The 16,192-nt window shown below is 45.0% G+C and overlaps 1 protein-coding gene across 3 annotated transcripts in view; it reads right to left on the bottom strand.

The window, feature by feature from the left end:
• Positions 1-9,917: 9,917 nt before the first annotated feature.
• The window catches only part of LMX1B (LIM homeobox transcription factor 1 beta), a 103,775-nt gene continuing 97,500 nt past the window's right edge, over positions 9,918-16,192 (bottom strand). The window contains exons 4-9 of one of the 3 annotated variants that reach the window (XM_075170920.1): positions 14,408-14,586; positions 13,310-13,387; positions 12,837-12,914; positions 12,391-12,412; positions 11,857-11,997; positions 9,918-10,075 (exon numbers count right to left, since the gene is read on the bottom strand). In XM_075170920.1, the coding sequence (XP_075027021.1) occupies positions 9,918-10,075; positions 11,857-11,997; positions 12,391-12,412; positions 12,837-12,914; positions 13,310-13,387; positions 14,408-14,586 (656 nt within the window). Of the gene's footprint in view, positions 10,076-11,835; positions 11,998-12,390; positions 12,413-12,836; positions 12,915-13,309; positions 13,388-14,407; positions 14,587-16,192 lie in introns of all 3 variants that reach the window. The other 2 variants (XM_075170921.1, XM_075170922.1) reach the window with 2 other exon arrangements.

Genomic DNA, 16,192 nt, shown 5'->3' with positions numbered 1-16,192 from the left:
TGTGTCCAGCAGATAATCTGATTTTACAAGGTGCTCCAAGGGGGAGTAGACTGCATGGGAAGCAGTACCCAGGTGCAGGCCTTTAGCCCTTTGCACCGGCATTTTTACCTCTAGCCATTTCCCTGGTCGCTTCTTCTTTTGTTTGCTACAGCTGTGGCATATAAATCAGTCTTCATTCTGTCTCACTGACACCAAAGAGAAACACAGCACAAACAATGCAGAACACCAAGCCCCAAATGTATTAATCATCTTTTTTTTTTTTTTCGTTTTTGCTGATCCCTTTCACCTATCTTTTTTGGGAGATTCAGAAATGGCTATGGGCAACTCAGTAATTCTTCCTTCATAAATATTAGATGCATGCAGAGCATGAATATTTGAGTAGCTAACTGACTTAGGTGAAACCGATTGCTAATGGCAATTCATTTTTCCTTAGTGACATTCCACCAATAACAAGCATGAGGGGGACAGGATGATGCAATTTGGAGCTGGACAGCAAAAGGCAAAGAAGGTGCTGACTGGGACAAAGATGCTTTATTGATCAGGCCTTCAGGTCGAACTCAGGGCTATGTATCTTCCCTTACTTTGGAGAGAGTTTTAGCAGAGAGATTCGTGCTCAGCAGTTACGTGCATATCCTTAGGAACTAAATATTAAGAAAAAGCTTTAAACACTTACGACCGATTTTTATTATGTTGTTGAGCTACCGCCTCTTGATGTATTTTGCTCTGCGTGATGTTGCATGCATGATGTGCAAACTGCAGTGGGAAAGACCAGGCGGTTTTCTGACATCCTCCACCTGGGGTGCACCACACCCCCACTGGTAAACCTGTGGCTTGCCGTGGGAAAGGGCAGTTGTGGTTCCTTCAGCCCAGCCCCAGTTCCCCAGTGCATTCCCTTTCTCTCATTGACTCTTGCAGCCCTGCACTTATAGCGCGAGTCAGATTAAGCAGCTGTTCCAGGGGAAAACGCTGTCATTTTGGTCTTTAATGGACTGTTTTTCAAGCCAGATGAACTCACCCTTCTGCACAAGGGCTGCAAAGGACGTGCTGAAATGGCGTGACTGGCAGCAGGGGGTGGAAACGGGGCTGCCTCTTTTGGTGGTATCAGGTTAGCTGTAAAACTGTATGTTTTGATTTTTAATAAAAAATAGAAATTGTGACTTTATGCCTGAGGCATAGAAAAGAAATGTAGTGTCTCTGGCCCTGGGGAATGGCAATGAGTAATCAGATGTGGCCAGATCAAACCTCAGCTGAAGTTCATGTTCATGTTTACATGGCCCAAGAGACACCAGCATCTATCTATCATTTTATATTGGTCTCAAATTTGCCATTACTAGACGAGTACTTTATAATGCATTGGTAATTCTTATACACATTAGTGTATCTTAGCATGCGGCTGCCCTTGCATGCGTTTTGCTCCAGGAAAAGATCCTGTTAGATCTCTGTGAAATCACCACGGTCGCCACACGCTGTTTTGCCAGGGCTTCTGCCATGTCAGCCTGTGCCGGGGCAGTGCTGGTGGCGGTTCAGGCACAGCAGACGCTCCGGGCTTGTACCAGGGCGTGGCAGCCGTCTGTGCCGGTCTGTGCCCTACAGACAGTGCCCGGCAAGCGCCTGGGCTGGCCTGCCTGCCTGCAGCACGCGTCTGCCGCCCGCAAGCCTTGCCTGGCCGGGCAGGCAGACCAGCCATCTCAGCTCCGGCCTAGGGCCCTGCTTGTCACTCCAGACAGATCTGCTGTGGTTCAGTCGCTGGACATACCAGGTGCAGCTTCAGCAGCAGCCTGTACAGCAGCACGTGGGAAGAAGGTAATTTCTGAGGCATGCAAATGCAACATGTGCTTCTTTGGACAACGGAGCTGTCTCTGGGGCTGCTGGCCGCGCTCCTGCTGTCTGTCCTGGCGAGCCCCCCGACCGCACAGGCCTGCTGACCATGCGGGGCAACCCGGGACGCTCGGGGACCCGCAGGGACGTGGTCCTTGGACAGGGCTGCAACGCTAGCTTGGTCCCTGTGTGCTGCCTGTACAGAAACAACTGGCAGCAGAGAGGACTTTCTGAGCCCAAACACCGAGGATACTAGCACTCTGTTTTCTAGTATGAACCCTCTGTGGCAGGGACCAGCAGAGCAGCACAGTTCCTCTGCCAAGGCCGGCTGTTTGGGTTGGCTCCCTGTCCCCATGCACAGCCAGCCTGAGGAGCAGGCCCTGCTCAGGAGAGGCCCAGGGCGCCGGACAGCAGCCAGAGGATGGTCGGGCCTTCCTCATTCCCCTGCAGCCCTGCGCCTCTCTTCTTGTGCCGCTTCTCCAGGTCAGTAATACTGCTGGCTTTTCACTTTAGGATAAATGGCGTTGGTTAAGATAACAAAATAATAACCACATGGCCACTTCTCTGTCACTTAAGCAGAGAAAAAGTGGTTAAAAACCTTGGCCTAGCTTATCTGGCCGCCTAGTTCTGGAGCTGGTTTACTTTCCACACCTGCATTTGCTCTGCTTTGCTTCCCTTTAAAGAATACCTTTCAGAAAATGTTCTTTTCTCACAGTGTCTGTTGAAAACCTCGCAGGTTTTGGTCAGAAATTTTCCATTTGAGACATTTTACTTCTATTAAAAAACCAAAATTTTCTCTGGAAAACTAAGCATATGTTTTCTGTAGGTGAAAAACAGCTTTTAGCTGGAAATCATAATTCTCAGCTTACAAATAGTTTTAATGGCAAACTTTCAAGGGACCCAATTGACAGTGTCTAACTGGACCGACAGGACCAGACCATGTCTCACCGGGTGAGGATCCCATCCCTGGCTGCCGCCAGCGGGGGCTGCTCGGGGCACGGGCACAGCGGGTGCGCAGAGTCAGCCTTTCCTTGCCAGACCGCTGAGCCCTGGCAAACGGCAGGAACATCGGAGGCCGCATCCAGAGCGCTGCTGTTAACAGCAGCAAATAGCCCTTACCTCCTGGGCTGGTTTTGGCTGGGAGAGAGTTAATTTTCTTCATAGGAACTACTATGGGGCTTTGTTTTCAGTAGTTGATAAGGCAGGGATGTTTTAGTTCCTACTGAGCCGTGCTTACACAGAGTCAAGGCCTCTTCTGCTCCTCACCCACCCCACCAGCGAGCAGGCTGGGGGTGCACAAGAAGCTGGGAGGGGACACGGCTGGGACAGCTGACCCCAACTGACCAAAGGGGTATTCCATACCATATGGCGTCATGCTCAGCATATAAAGCTGGGGAAGAAGAAGGAAGGGGGGGGACATTCAGAGTGATGGCGTTTGTCTTCCCAAGTCACTGTTACGCGTGATGGAGCCCTGCTTTCCTGGAGATGCTGAACACCTGCCTGCCAATGGGAAGCAGTGAATGAATTCCTTGTTTTGCTTTGCTTGCGTGTGTGGCTTTTGCTTTAACTATTAAACTGTATCTCAACCCACGATTTTTCTCACTTTTACTCTTCCGATTCTCTACTCCATCCCACTGCAGGGGAGTGAGTGAGCGGCTGTGCGGGGCTTAGCTGCCAGCTGGGGTTAAACCACAACACCTCTGCAAGCTTATCTGGCTCTTGGACATCTCCACAGCAGACGGTGGCAATGAGTACTGAAGTCTTCTCCTGAAGCAGTTCATGCACCATCCGAAACACTGCTCATGCTCCAGACCTCCGCTACATAATGGATCAAGCAGAGGGCCAGTGAGTTGCTGTGTTCGTGGTGTAAGCTGTTTGCTGTAATGAACAGGTATTTCTCTGTTTTCTTCTATAGCTGTGCCTGTGGCCAGTGACAGAGGAATGGTGCACCCAGGCTTGTCATGACCCCAGGTATGCCCAAAATGCTGCTGGGCTTATTGCAGTTGACTAGTCATATCCATGTGCTTCAGAGTAAGCCTTCCTGGCACTGTCAGGAATAAGCAGCACCTGCCCCACACGGTCCTGACAGAGCTCCATCTGAGTGGCTGAGTGGTCTGGTTGCACCATCTTGAATTCCTACAGACTTCTCCTGTCCTAAAGTAGTTCATGCAAAAATGGCTGAGGGCTGTGATGATGTGTAAAAGACTGTCCCTATCCTTACAGAGAACCTCTCAACCTGCAGAGGCCAAAGAACAGTGTGAAAGGAGACCCTGCCATTGCCCTTGCTGTGTCTCCCCTTGGAAGAAAGAAGAGTACCCACTGAGCAGCCTGGGCTACTGTTCTACACCGCTAAAAATATTAATGCAGTGCTCAGCTGTCACAGTCCCCTGGTTTTCCTGCCTGAGAGAACAGTGATGCCATCCCCAATATACAGAGAACACGCTTTCAGTCTGCAAAAAACAAAGAACGAACTGCACACTGAAAGAAAATCCTGCTTTGTTTACAGGTTGCTTTTATTTACAAATATACTGAAGTGTAATCTCTCTCTTTTTTTTTCTTTTTCTGTTTTTGTTTTTTGTGTGTGTGTGTGTGCACGCACGCACGTGCACATGGGAAGGAGCATAATGTATGAGAAACTCATGTATCTTAGCTGCCAGGCAATGGTGACAGGAAAAAAAATGCAGTGAAATGAAATTTAAAAACACTAATAAATAATTTAACAATGACAAGTAATTAAATTAAAAAAAAAAAAAATCCGATCTACATACATTATGGTGGTTTGTTACCAATACAGAGGGAAAGGAGCAGAGAATCTATGGTGAGAGGCAGCTGGTTAAGTATGAGAGAGCATAGTCATATTTTTTACAAGTTAAACAAATTGTAACAGACAGCTACAAAATACTACATTTTGATAACATAAATACAGAATATATAAATATACAAGTAATACAGCCATACACAGCTAAAAAATAGGGTGTTCACTTAAAAACAGAGTTCCCAATGCAAAGTATCTGGCAGTCCCTTCACAGTCACTGCTGAGCAGAAACAGGGTGTGCAGAACCAAGGGGACCCGGGTGCATCCTTGAGGAGGGCAGATGGTTGTCAGTTTATTCAGATAGGCCTCAAATGAGCAAGACCGTGCTTAAATCCCACCAAAGCCAGAAGACTTCAGGTACCTGCCAAGAGGAAAGCAAGTGCCCAAGTACCCCCCTAACTGGAGAGAACAGATGCCTGAAGCCCTGGCCACGCTGCTGTGGATGCGGCGGTCGGCTGTCCCGTGCCACCGGGGTGAGGAGGGCGGGCTGGAGATGGACCCCCCCACACAGGGAGCATCTGCTGTTCAGAAATGCATGACGTGGTTTGGGCACGGGATTGTGTAAAGCACTATGCTGAGCACTTGAGACTTTGGCTCCAGCTCCCAGGGCTTTAATGTGCTTCAATAGCCTCTCTGTCCTTTAGCTGTTGTGACCAAGCTCCAGGCTTGTAAGAACCCTTCCCTTCCTCCTGGATTCTGCTGTTAATTTCTAGTGACTTTTGGGGACAACCAGAATTATTATGACACGGTTCAAAGAGGTGCTCTCGCAAAGCCCAGCTTGCAGCATCCCTAGCAGCATCACAGAACCGGGTTCCCTGGGGCACCTGGGGCAGTGGCTTGGGACATACTTCTGATCCTCAAGGAAACTGGGAGGGAGTCCTGAGCACAGTAGGAAGAGGTAAGTGGGTTCACATCATCCCTTGAAGGTTTGCCAGCATGAAGGACCTTCCCCATGCAATGACAGCACAGTGAGGTGGCTGAGTTGCTGCTGACAGAGCGGCATTGACCCCTTCAAAGGACCTGGTAATACTCATCCGACTTCTGCAGGGTGGGTCTGAAAAATCCACTCAGCAGCCATCATGAGACTCACGTGAGTCACATCTCAGGCACAGTTAGCAGCAACTGACCCAAGTGATCTGGATGTTTTTGATGACAGAGTTTAAAGAAATGAGATCAAAATGCCTAGGATGGTGTTTCAATCTTAGTGATTGCAACCACCACACTTTACTTACATCAACATAATTGTCTTCCATGTCATGACTGTGAAACACATTTACCACCAGCCCCTAACTGCTTACGATACAGGGTTTAATCCATAGTGTTTTGGTAAATGGGGGGGCTGAGAACAGCAGTGCATGGTAGGAATCATCCCCTCGACAGTCAACCATGCAATGTAAACGTGCTGCTGCCCAGCTGAGAGCCCGGCAGTGGGATCAAGGGCCACACTGCTCCGTAACCATTTCTGAATGCCGGGAAATCTCTATGTGCCACCGTTACAGATCTGGTAACTGCACAATAAAGACCTCTGAGGAAGCTAGTACCTAGCATATTCATTCTGATCTTACAATCATCTTTTTTCAATATTGAGCAAATGCTGAAACCTAATCAATCATCTTTTACTTAATTGCATCTTGTCACCACTTTAGCTTAACATGTATTCCTTGCTTAGCCAAAACACATGATTGAAACACCGCAAAGAGCTCACTTGATGCAGTTATATTAGAGAGGGGTTAATTTCCTAGGGAAAATGATCACTGTAAGGTGCATGTAATAAACTGCTGTCATGACCTCTAGCCTTCAAGCTCCCATATGTGCAATCATTGTTTGTGGTTTCCGTGGAAGTGCCAGATGCTAAGAATTTTTGGCAAGAGTTTATCAATTTGACTCAGTGTAAGATATTACTGTGATATGGCCCATTAAACATTTTACTTTCACCTGATCGGTGACATTCCCTTGACAATAGAAGAGTAAAGCAGAAATCAAAAAGGTCAGAGGTTGCTATATAATCTTTTACTGCAGGTCCCAGGTTAAAACCACAATGATCACACTCCAGTAGGGTAATTCATTCCACAAAAAAAAGTGACATTTATTTTGCTTTAATGAACTTTGGCCTCTGCCAGATATAACGGGTCCACTGGAAATCATTGGCTATGCATTCCTTCCCTTGACCAGCAGCAACCCACAGTGGCATGGGAAACGTTACGCATGCCAGAGGGCTTGACTGTGTCATGCACATGGCACCAGAGATGGTAGAACATGGGGGGGGGGGGGAACAAACAGCTAAGGCATCATCATACAACACACCAAGGGAAGAGGAGATGGTATGTACAAGCAATGAAAAGAGGAAAAAAAAAAAAAAAGCTGGCAAACAGTCATCCAAAAAATCAGCAAAAGATTATAGTTACTTCAGCTATAAAATGGGATATCTGATTCTTTCCTTGGAAATGGATTGTTTTTTCAACATCCGGCCCAGAAGCAGAGGTAGAGTTGGGACAAGGCAGTTCTTCAAACTGTAGGTCACATTATAGTTCTCATAAAAGTCCCTGTAAACACTAAAAATGCCATTTTGATCCTGCCAGTAATGAGGGATGAAGCAAGGTTATGCCTATGTGTAGAGTCTATAAACCTGGTATGTTTGAGATGGTGAAGATGCTTTTCTGACTCTAAAGTAGCACAGCAGAAGGGTGGGGAGGAAAACTGGATGAATCCATTGAGATCAGTGGTGACAAATGTTTATAATGTGCCATATGAAATCTGCTTGCCTTCTGCCCTGCAAGCAGTGAGGATCACCTGAGTTCTTTATAGATGTTTGCTATCATGCAGAGAGAAAGGAAATTGTTATTTATTTTGATACACAAGGAAAGGGAAAAATAATTGAAGGGGATGGGTAAGAAATGAAAATTCTTCCAATTTCAAAACATATCTAGGGACTCACAACCTTGAACTGAAAATCCACATCCCTGTCAGAAAACGAGAGAACGGTTGCTAGCAAAAGCATATGGGCGCAACGGACCTATCTCCCTGGGCATAGCAGCCAGCAGTTCAGGCTGCTGCCGCAAAGGGAGGAGATGGGAACCTGCAGGGAGGGGAGCGTCACCCCGGCATCCTCGCAGAAACATCCGCCCCTTCGCTCGCGAAGGGCTGTATGCGTGGCAGACAGCGGGTCTGCCACTGCGCAGCAGCGGGAAGGCTTTGCCTTGGGTCTGCGCTTTGCTCTCCTACACTGCACACACATAGTCCTCCCCCAGTGTTTTCCTCGCCTCCACAGAGTGAAAATGCACGCACTGATCTTGCAGATAAAACTTTGCTTTCTCAAGAAATCTCTAACGCGCTTGGTCCACATTTGCATGCTGGGGACGACTGTGATCTTACTTTTTCCCTTGGACCTATCGTCTGATCCTTGCCATCCACCCCTTGGGGACACAAGGAGGACCTTTCTCCGTCAGCGAAGGGGTGGGCAGCTGTGCGCGGGGCTCCCCAGCAGGACCCCCTTCAGCTGCAGCCGTAGTGCCCCCAGCACACGGTAGGGCTGCTCTCTCCCTGGGTGCTGAGGCTGCGGGGGCCCTGCTCTGGCCTCCCCAGGACAGGAGTCCAGAGAGTCCTGCGGTCCTGGAGAAGGTGCTGAGCCCCACGGGAGACTCTGCAGCACTGGCCTTGTACCAGTCCTCAGCCTGGAGGAGCTGGATTAACCAATGCTTTGGACTTGTTTTCGGCTATTATGGTCAATATATTAAAGGTATTTATTTAAGAAAGTGCCTATCCTGCCAATCTTTCCCCATGAGCTCTATTTTGAACACACCCTATAATTACTGATATTACCCTGGCAAATTTTCCCCATGAAGTTTTCTCCACTAAGAGCCATGACAGTACTTGTCTGCCTTGCCACATTATAATTATCACCAGGCAATATTTATAACTATACTATTATTATTTATGATATTTTATGCCCTACGAAAACCTATATGACATATGCTCAAACTTCAGCATCTGAGACATTCAGACTTCAGCTGGGACATTCCCTTCAATTTGTGTACTTGTTCTTCTTACATTTGCACTAATAGGTTAGTTGGACTATTTATTGTAAATACAGGAATCCCATCAGTGTGAAACCTGCAGGACTTGGGTTGGACTCCAGCTCAACACATCTAAACCTCCCATTGTGATCTCTTTCAGACTTTTTTTTCACCAGTTGGTGCATATTTCAGGACTTCCGATTGTTCAGGCTAGAACTGTATATCATAGAATCTTGCTGAGATGGGATAATTAACTAAAGGAGTGCTTAATTATTCCAGATGGACAATGGAATATAGCACATTTATGCCTCATGCAAAACATAAATAAACAGAACAGAATGAACAACACATGTTTGCCAATCATAGTCTAGACTTGAAATTTGGCACTGCAATACTTACAAACAAATGTAAATGTTTTATTCTCACACTTCAAAAAAAAATTAAATAAAACTCTGTCTTGTAAGCACCTTTAGTTTTAATTATTTAAGATCAATACTAACCTAAATGCCTCTGTCCCTAACATGCATCTCCTCTCCAGGGTCATAGACCTTTCTTATTATGAAATCGCTGGATTTCTCCACAAATATTACTGTTAACCAGTTTCCTCAGTATCATATGCATAAGGGCTATAAACTAATGAGCAGATCTAGGTTATGTAGAAAAAGTGTAGAAAGGAAACAAATGTTGAACGTCACATTTACATTAACTTCTCACAGTTCAAATGGCAATTTATCCACAACATAGTATGAATCATGCAGTAAGAAAAGGGAGGAATCTCCAGTTTCTTTGATTTATTTGTCATATGGTCGACTGATGTCAGTATCAGTGGCTTTAAAAAAAAAAGTTTAAACATCCAAAAGAAAGGAAGAGAGAAAGAAGGAAAAGGTCTAGCTTTCCGCAAAATCCATTTCCTTTACAACGATGAGCTCAAACCAAACCAAACCAAAGGCTGCTGACGAGCAGGGTCTTCTGTTCCTTCCGTGCTTGTCTTGTGGTCTGGTGCAAGCTGGGAATCAAGGGTATGGGACTGGTGGCATTTTGTTTTTATATATATATATATATATGTATGTATGTAGGTAAGTAGGTATTAATGTATATATACATACATACACATATATGCACACAGATATAGTCTTCCTAAAAATGCTCTTTGCAGTCCAGAGGCAGCAGGAGTCACTGTGAAGGAAGAGCTGGGCAACATATGGCTGTAGACTCTGCACTGGAAAAAGTCACTGGCTAAATATATGCCGGCTGTTTGTTTTCTTTTATTTTCATGAGGCGAAATACGAGCTCTGCATAGAGTACAGCCTGTCAATGGGGTTTCCTACTCTAGCCTGCATGGAGTTAACTTCGGAAGAGGCAAGAAAACAGTCGCTCAAGCTAGTTAAAGAGGTATCACTGTCGATATCATGAAAAATGGAGTCGTTTCCTGCAAATGAAACGTATACGTTAAGCTGGATTGCTGCAGCCAGAGGAGGACACAGTACACACAGATGCTCACATGTTGTGCGCTGCAGCAAAAGGGAACGCTCCTGGTTTTGTTTTGACACGTAAACGTAATTTTCGCTCTAAGGGTCTCACCTACAAAGAGGAAGGCCAGCAACCAATTCACAGAGTTCAACTGGCAGCAGTGCCACTCAAATCTGCCAGGATTTAATTTATACTTCAGTCAGCAGCACAAAACAGATGGGAGCAAATGGTGCCCAGGAGGGGAGGAACAGGTCCCTGGCTCTTCGTGAACTGGGACCCGGCATTCGCGGAGGCACTGGGGCCACTGAGGAAGGCATGACCTGACACTGAGTGCCTGCGACACGGAAAAGCGGTCTAAGAGCCGTAGCCTGTAAAGGTCTTCATTTACACACAAGGTAAAAGACAGACCTATGAATGCAGCGGGACCCAGGACGAGACCCAGCTTTCCTGGCGTCAAGTGAACTACAGTTGTAAACATGCTTCCATTTCAGAAAATTCCACTCTTTTGGGGCTGGTTTGGAACAGCACCTTTTATTTCCCTTAGCAATTAAGATTTCAGCTTAGTTCAACTCTTAAGGTACCAGAAAGAGCTCTAGCTCAAGTCCTGTGAGCACTAAGAAAGTGTTAGTCCTGCTCTTTTTCCTCATGCACTCACTGAAATGGCTTTGTGCTATCTCCTCCACTGGTTTTGGAGCACAGAACCTGCCTCTCAAGGAGTTTTGCTTAGAAAGTCAAGCAAATTGTTAGCAACAAAATCACAAGCCATCTAACGCTCATTGGCACTTCAGATGTCCTCAGATTCTTACAGGATTTATCAAATTGCCTGGTGTGTACCGTGGACTTGTCTCAGTGGGAAAAGTAATAACACAGACCCAAAGAAGATTTCTTTTCGGCCTGTGCATGCTGTGCTCATGAAAGTGATATGCACGTGGACATGAAGTGCTGCAATGAAGTGCTCCTGGTCAGCAGAAACGAGTCTGACGTAACAGGCATTTGTGGGCTACAGCAAGGCCAATAATCACAGTCTGAGAAATCCTCTTAAATTTTATTTAAATGCCACACTGCAATTGTCCAGAATCAATTATTAGGCATTTAATGCTTGTGATGCATTTGGTGTACCTATCCACTTGATGGTGTGTGGTCAGGAAATCGTGAAAGCAAACCATCATCTTGATTTTGGGCAGAGAATAAAATTACGCAGGAGAAACGTCCTGTGGTGACACATCTCTTAGTAGCTCAAGAACTGTTCTTTAACAAATCCACACATCCAATCTGAGGGATCTTAGAGGGGTGCTTATTCATTTTTGAATGAATAGATTACTTCTCTTTATTACACCACTTTTCAAGGCACTTTTTTCCCATAGCTTCTAAGAAAAAGGAAAAACTTGTGAGGGAGCTAGAATTTGGCACTGTTTATTTTTAGATGTCTATGATAGTGCTTTAAAAAAGTGGAGCAAGAGAGGTGATGTTGCTTGGTTTATCATTTATCAGAATTATACTGTGAAATAGCTCTGAAGGGAGTCCAGAGCCTCGGATGAGCTCTCTTCTACCCCTTTATGTGTACATGAAAATATACACACAAAACTGACTGGTACAAATTCCCTGGTACAAATCCCAGAAAAGATATTATAAAAGCAAGTCACTCTACTGAACCTTTGGTGTGTGAACTAGCATACGAACCCTGCTATCTCTGATGCGGCAGAATGATGCATGCCTTACCATAAGGGTTCATGTGGTCGCCTGGCATTTGTGGAGGGGTAAGACCCTGCTGAAATGGGTCTGTGCCATAACTGCTTTGATCCATTGCTACAATCTGCTGCTGTGGTGGTGCAAGTGGTGTGTAAGATGTCATCATCCCTTCCATTCGGTTGGACATTACTTCTGCAAAGCAAACAGGAGTGCACAGTCACTGCTTAGGAACAAAGAGGCAGCAGACAGTAGCATCAGTGGCAATACTGAACCCGAGCGCAGAGTGAATGCAGCTAGTTGTGTCCTGTCATTCAGAGAAGCCTTCCAAATTTTGTCTGAGAGTACAACCCTGAGCAGTAAGTTGAAAGACTTGTAATTTCTGACTATATAATTTCTGGAGCTCCTGGGTGCTGGACCGTTTCTTCCCAAAGACTGTCCTGTGCGTGACATAGCCCTATTATTCTCTAACTTCTGTTGGTACCAGTTTTTCTGGCTCTGCGTAAAGAGGAGGATTTGAGGCTGCAAGGCCTTGGGAGTTGGAGAACCTCAAGAGCATTCATGGAGCAGCAGGGCAAGCCCTGGTACCTCTGTGCAGCTGCTGCCCCAGCTGCTGGGGCACAAGAGGGGCTCCCTGTGCCTTGGCTGTGGCAGCAATGTGACGCCCTTGCAAGCAGCCCGCAGATGCTGAGCTGAGCATGGTCCCCCTTTCTTCAGGAGAAAACAAACTGAAGATCTAGCTGGAGTGAGCCTCCTGGAGATTTCCTCCAGTGAAAGCACCTCTGTACTGCACACTTCTAGAAAGGAGCTAACAGCTCCTGTGAAAGCACCTCCAGGGTCTGGCCCCATGGGAGAGCTGTGGGATAATTTGGGGTGGGCACTCAGACACAGCACCTCCATATGTTTCCACTGAGGATGGCAGACATTATCCACAGACTTGTGCATGCCCTGTATGGCTGTACTTAAGACATTATGTGGAAATGGCACTTCAAGAAACCTTGCAGATTCTTTTCCCCTTGCTTTGTCTTCATCACAAATCCCCTACCTTGCCCTAGTCGCTGTGAGTTTTGTTGCTCCTGCTGCTGCTGATGCCTTCGTGCTAGTTTTTTCATCTGAATAAAAGAGGAAGAACAGAACAATCTCATGGCTCTGAATGCAACAATTTTGTTTCCTTACAAAACTGTCTGCAAACATTGAATCAATTAATACAGACCATTTATATTCATGCACACACCACTGTGGGTTCAGTTTCATTTCTAAGCTTAAACATTTCAATTTCCAGTTCATATCTGCACGTAAAATTTACTCCCAACCTCATGTTGCTTTGAGCAACATGTCTGTGTTTGAAAGTTGCCTTTCTTGTATGGATGTAGACAGCAGTGCATGCAAAATACGTACAGTTCAGTCCCTGGGATCTCTGTGGTACGTACTACGTCTATGGGGAGGGGGAAATCTGTGTTGGAAGACAATTTGCGTTTTACTTTTGAGAACCTGACAAACAACCTACCTTTGCTCTTTGGTTTTGAAACCAGACCTGGACAACTCGCACACTGAGTCCTGTTTCAGCTGCTAGTGTTTCTCTGACCTACAGGAGGAAATGTTTAATGATGTAATATTTAGTATTTTTTAAAAAAAACTGATCAGTTATGTTAGGAGGAATATGCCTGTACTTACAATAAAAACTGCATGTACAGAATTACTTTTAAAAATTCCTCAAATTTTTGCATAGTTTGTTCAAGTTCTGCCCTTCATGTCGCTACCAGTTTCATAAGTACTGAACAAATAGTCTGAGCTGTGTAAAATGACACTAAGTCATTTCACCATTTTTATTTTACCCATAAAACAAACATATCTGTGCAAAAAGATACAGATTTGGCTATGAACATTTTTTATATTGTTGAGGTACAATTTCATACTTTAAAATGGCAAAAAGGTACATTGCACTGTCCCAAAAGACATACTTTGTACATCAGCAGGAGAATGTCACTTTTTGCAAAAATGACAGCTTTCAGGATGCAACTCCATTTTTTTCCAATCAAACTTAGGAGGAAACAGTTACCTGGGTTGCTTTTCGCAAAGATTTGATTTTCACCAGCTTCATCAGTGAAGCAATACATGATACCTTTCCCTAGCTACTATAAACAAGACCAACAGCAGGGTTAAGTTTCATAAAAAAGCAAGACTGGAAGGTCAAGTACTGGGACCAAAGCTGAGCACCCGTCTCACTCGAGAGTGACTGCCTCTGTGGTGGGAAGGAGAAGGGCAAAAGCCACTTGTTTACCTGGGCTCTGATAGTCAAAGATTACTTCATGGTTTATAAGAACCAAATATTGTTGTTCAGCAGGCATCAGTCACGGAGCTGCTCTACATACTGTGGGTGAATATCCAGAAAGAACAATGAGCAGGTCCTAAGCTGCTGATTGCTCCAGGCTGAGACGGTATTTGGGTGAGCATCGCCATATGCTGGCCTGGTTTCTGTATTCACTCCAAGGCACCTGCTGCTGTCTCGGGAAGGGGCAGGGGGCTATCTGGAGCTGCGGGCTGACCCTGTCACCCCTGTGGCCTGGTGTCAGAGCTGACTTCAGGTCCCTGATGAAGCACCCACCTTCCTACAGGGCTTGGAAGACACTTCAAAGGATGCTTTGAATGCTCGTCTCTGCTGCGTAGTAAGTATTGTCCTTGGTCGTTTAGGTCTTCTTGGGTCCTTCCCGTCATCACTTCCTTTTCCTTGGGTTACTTGTCCTTTGGTGGGCTTAACATCTCCATCTTCATCATCACTTTTAACTGGTGAAAAATAAACAGAATATAAAATTGTACTTGTTCCACCAAGATAACAGGGTGTTTGAGAACTGCTCTTCAGCTGCCAAACTAGTCAACAGGTTCAACTATTATCCCATGTTTATTTGAATGCCTAAAGTAACTACGGGCAGGAAGAGACTATCTTAGATTTCTGTGCACTGCCTCAATCAAATGCCACAAAAGCATAAAAATGTGTTTAATTTTAATTGAGGACGTGGGACTGATCAGGGGATGGAAATTCAGAATATGCTTCAATATTTCCAGGAATTAGGACAAAGAGACTTTGTGCCCTTCTAGCATCACTTGGTCCCCTGTGTGCTCACCTGCTGCAACCACACCAAGTGACACACACTTTTGCCTTCACAGCAGAGCAGCATCTTCTCCTGAAGCATTAGTTGCAGACAGGTACTACTGCCCGCACCGCTATGACAGCAAAACAGTGTAAATGCAAATATCACAAAAATATCTCAAAGTCTGTTTAGCTAAATATAATGTAGATTCCAGTTATTGTTCTGAATATTTTGAAGCTCTAGAGATAATACTAAATATAATCTTTGCCATCTCATTTCTGCGTCCCACAGAAAACATCAGTATTCTTTCTCTGTGTATTTCGATGTGTCTACACGTGCATGCACAAATTTCTCTTTCTTGCTAAATACATGCAAGTATATATGTGCTTGTGTAGACCAAATAGATTATTTGTATTTTCTATAGTTAAATTCTGAATATTTGTATAATCCGGTGATGTTATGTGTGTTAATATATTGTGCTGGGAAATCTCAATCACAGTGGCAAAAGTTGAAGAGTAAATACAAATTTTGTTGTGAAAAAAAAACTTTTCAACTCAGCATATTTTATTTCACCAGACTACTGATTTTTCTTCCAGGAAACATTAATGTACTATTATAGGGACTTCAACGTGAAGAAACACACTGCAATTTTTATATACTCGAAGATTACGTTTGGGGAATTAACAAATTAGACTTTAATTCATTTTAGGGTCTGATTATTATGCACCTAGCAATCTAATCACCTTTTACTTTAATAAGCATCTTTTGCCTAATGATTAAAGAGAAGTTCAGTCATTTTAATAACCATGACATTATTAACTTTCCAGCATGCCATTTCTAAGAAAAGGTTTGTGAGGATTAATATTGCTCATTGGAGAGTTACTTCTGTGTCCAGTGGATAAATATTTGATTGGAGAAGGACACATTCTCAGCCAGGGCTATGTGAAATCATTTGCTCTCACACAGGCATCTGGGAGATCTGCGTTTTCAATGTATTAGACAATGGGAGAGAAAACATCCCATTTAATTTGTCAACTTGTTTTTCAGGTTTGGGTTTGGCTAACAGAGAATAGTGAGGGAAAAAAAGCATCTCCAGGAATAAGAAACTACCCCTTGTGCCAAGGGGAAATGAAATCGAAACCAAGGCTGTTTTGTGCCGCTGTGGTAGCTCACTGCTGATCACAAAATACAAAACCTGGTCCCGAAGGAGAGCCCACCCGTGCCCAAAGCAGATCTCAAACGCAGCCGGCTGGCAAAGAGCAGCCACGAGTGCCCGCGCGGTGAGTGAGGAAGGCAGGGGA

Source organism: Calonectris borealis, chromosome 21, assembly GCF_964195595.1.
Source record: "Calonectris borealis chromosome 21, bCalBor7.hap1.2, whole genome shotgun sequence".
Classification (NCBI taxonomy): domain Eukaryota; kingdom Metazoa; phylum Chordata; class Aves; order Procellariiformes; family Procellariidae; genus Calonectris; species Calonectris borealis.
This window is presented reverse-complemented; position numbering and strand designations above follow the sequence as displayed.